The sequence below is a fragment of the Mesitornis unicolor genome, unplaced genomic scaffold (genome assembly GCF_000695765.1).
Source record: "Mesitornis unicolor isolate BGI_N332 unplaced genomic scaffold, ASM69576v1 scaffold36013, whole genome shotgun sequence".
NCBI lineage: Eukaryota > Metazoa > Chordata > Aves > Mesitornithiformes > Mesitornithidae > Mesitornis > Mesitornis unicolor.
The window spans coordinates 2,165-4,346 of record NW_010177297.1 but is presented as its reverse complement, the minus strand read 5'-3'; the positions used below and the strand labels follow the sequence as shown (position 1 = coordinate 4,346).

At 56.6% G+C, this 2,182-nt stretch overlaps 1 protein-coding gene across 1 annotated transcript in view; it reads left to right on the top strand.

Moving 5' to 3' along the window:
* Positions 1-1,541, top strand: part of GCAT (glycine C-acetyltransferase) — a 4,169-nt gene extending 2,628 nt beyond the window's left edge. The window contains exons 4-6 of the mRNA XM_010182037.1: positions 78-249; positions 662-783; positions 1,197-1,541. Of these exons, the coding sequence (XP_010180339.1) occupies positions 78-249; positions 662-783; positions 1,197-1,348 (446 nt within the window). The 3' untranslated portion in view covers positions 1,349-1,541. The remainder of the gene's footprint in view (positions 1-77; positions 250-661; positions 784-1,196) is intronic.
* The last annotated feature ends 641 nt before the right edge of the window (positions 1,542-2,182 follow it).

The window sequence follows — 2,182 nt, the reverse complement described above, 5'->3', positions numbered from 1 at the left end:
TGACAGGTTGGCTTTATCAAGGGTCCCCACTCTACACCCCAGGGTGCCTTCTCCATTTCTCTTTCCTCCATCTGCAGGCGGGGACACGACCGGCCCCAAACCCCTCATCGATTTGCTCCGCCAGCGCTCCCGCCCCTACCTCTTCTCCAACAGCCTGCCCCCTGCTGTGGTGGGCTGCGCGTCCAAGGCCCTGGACCTGCTCACGGAGAGCAACGCCATTGCACAGTCCATGGCTGCCAAGACCCAGCGGTGAGGGGGCCATATTGGGGTGGAAGCAGGGGGGAGAGGTTTGTCAGGAATGAGTTGTCCACTTGTGTTTGTTCGCTCACTTGTGAAAGCCATGAAGGTAATTTGCAAGTCATGGCTGGGGTGTCCTCATGGGAAACTGCAGGATGTGCCTGTGTGAGACAGATGTGCAGGCAGATGTGTTGCATCTGGATGCTCTGCATGCTGGGCCCCTCAAGCAGCCACAGTCCTGTGGAGCTGAACAGGAAATGGCAGAAGGTCCCCAAAAAGAGAGATCCCTTCCCTGCACAGGAGATGCAGATGTACAGAACCACACTCAGCCCTTGGTGGCCAGGGCACCTGGGGGAAAGAAAGACAGCAGTTCCCAAGGACAGGGGTGACAAGGTCTTACTCATCCTCTTGTTCTCTTCTCCAGGTTCAGAAGCAAGATGACAGCAGCCGGCTTCACCATCTCAGGGAACGACCACCCCATCTGTCCTGTCATGCTTGGGGATGCTCGGCTGGCTGCAGTGATGGCTGAGGACATGCTGAACAGAGGTGAACTGGGGAGGGAGTTCTGGATGCAGGCACATGCCATGAAGGAAGGGACAGATGGTGGTGGTGCCACCACCGTTCCTCCTCCAGAAGATGTTCTGCATAAAGTCTGTTAATTCTGTACCCTCCAGCTGCAAATGTCCTTGTGGTCCCACCAGACATTGCTGGCTTCACCTGGTTTTCTTTTGGGAGAGGGTTTATGTTAGGCCTCCTGTCGTGCCATGCTGGACTCCATCCCCATCACTAGCCCTAACCCTCATTTCCATGCTTGGGAGAAGATGCTACTTGAAAACCCTGAAGCCTGGAAATGTTTACTGAGAGGGGAGGGAGGATCCAAAAGCCTTTCTCTCCCCTCTTACCACCTCAGCCTCCCTCCCTCCCAGCCAGCTCTGACTCTCCATGTGTTTCCTCCCCAGGCATTTATGTCATTGGCTTCAGCTACCCCGTGGTCCCCAAGGGAAAGGCCCGCATCCGGGTCCAGATCTCAGCTGTGCACAGTGACGAGGACATCGACCGCTGCGTGGAAGCCTTCACCGAGGTGGGACGGAAACACGGAGCACTGCATTGATGGGCCAGCAAACACCTCCTCTGGCGCCCTCCCTGCCCACGATCAAGTGCCTGTGCCAGAGGAAAAGGCTTGAGCAGCTGCTGAAAGCAGGACCTCAAGGTGTTGCAGCCTGTGGGAGGCTGTGGCTGTTGCAGCATCCTGGCAGCAGCACTGGCAGCCAGCCCTTGTGTCATTAAAAGTGTCCTGCAGTGCAGCGGGTATTTGTCTGGCTCTTGTTTTGTCATCCAGGAGCTGCAGCCCATCCCCATCCTCTCTTGCTGTGACTCTACTATGTCTTCCCTAAAGCCTCAGTCCTGGCACTGAGGCACTGCAGCTCCTGCTCTCTCCTCCCGATGGAAATGTAGCGTTGCTGTTATGTCTGAGGTCATCTCCTTCCTCTGTGCTCTGCTGCGGGTCTGGCAGCATCGCCCCCTGGCAGCTGCTTTGGGAAAGAGAACATGGGCCAGCCAAAGCTCTGGTCCTCCCTTCTCATTTTTGGGTGTTGGGTGTGAGGCTTGCTTGGTCCCCAGGACTGGCTCTGAGGCTTTGCCTATTGCTGCACAATTCCCAAACCTGCTCTGGGAACTGCATCTCGCCCCAGAGAGGCCATCGAGCAGCGGGCAAGCTGAAGTGGCAGAGGCTGGCAGCATGGCGAGAGGGCCTGTGTCTGCCAGGGCCTGAGGCCAGGGGCAGAGCAGGTGACAGGAACCTGTAATTTTTCTCCATCAGCTGCAATTTTCGCACAGCAGAGAGCACACAGCAAGCCAGGATCTCGGGATTTGTTCTCCCGAGCTGTGCTGGGGTAGCGATTTAGCACTCGAGCAGGAACAAGTAAACCCTTGATATCTCTCAGGA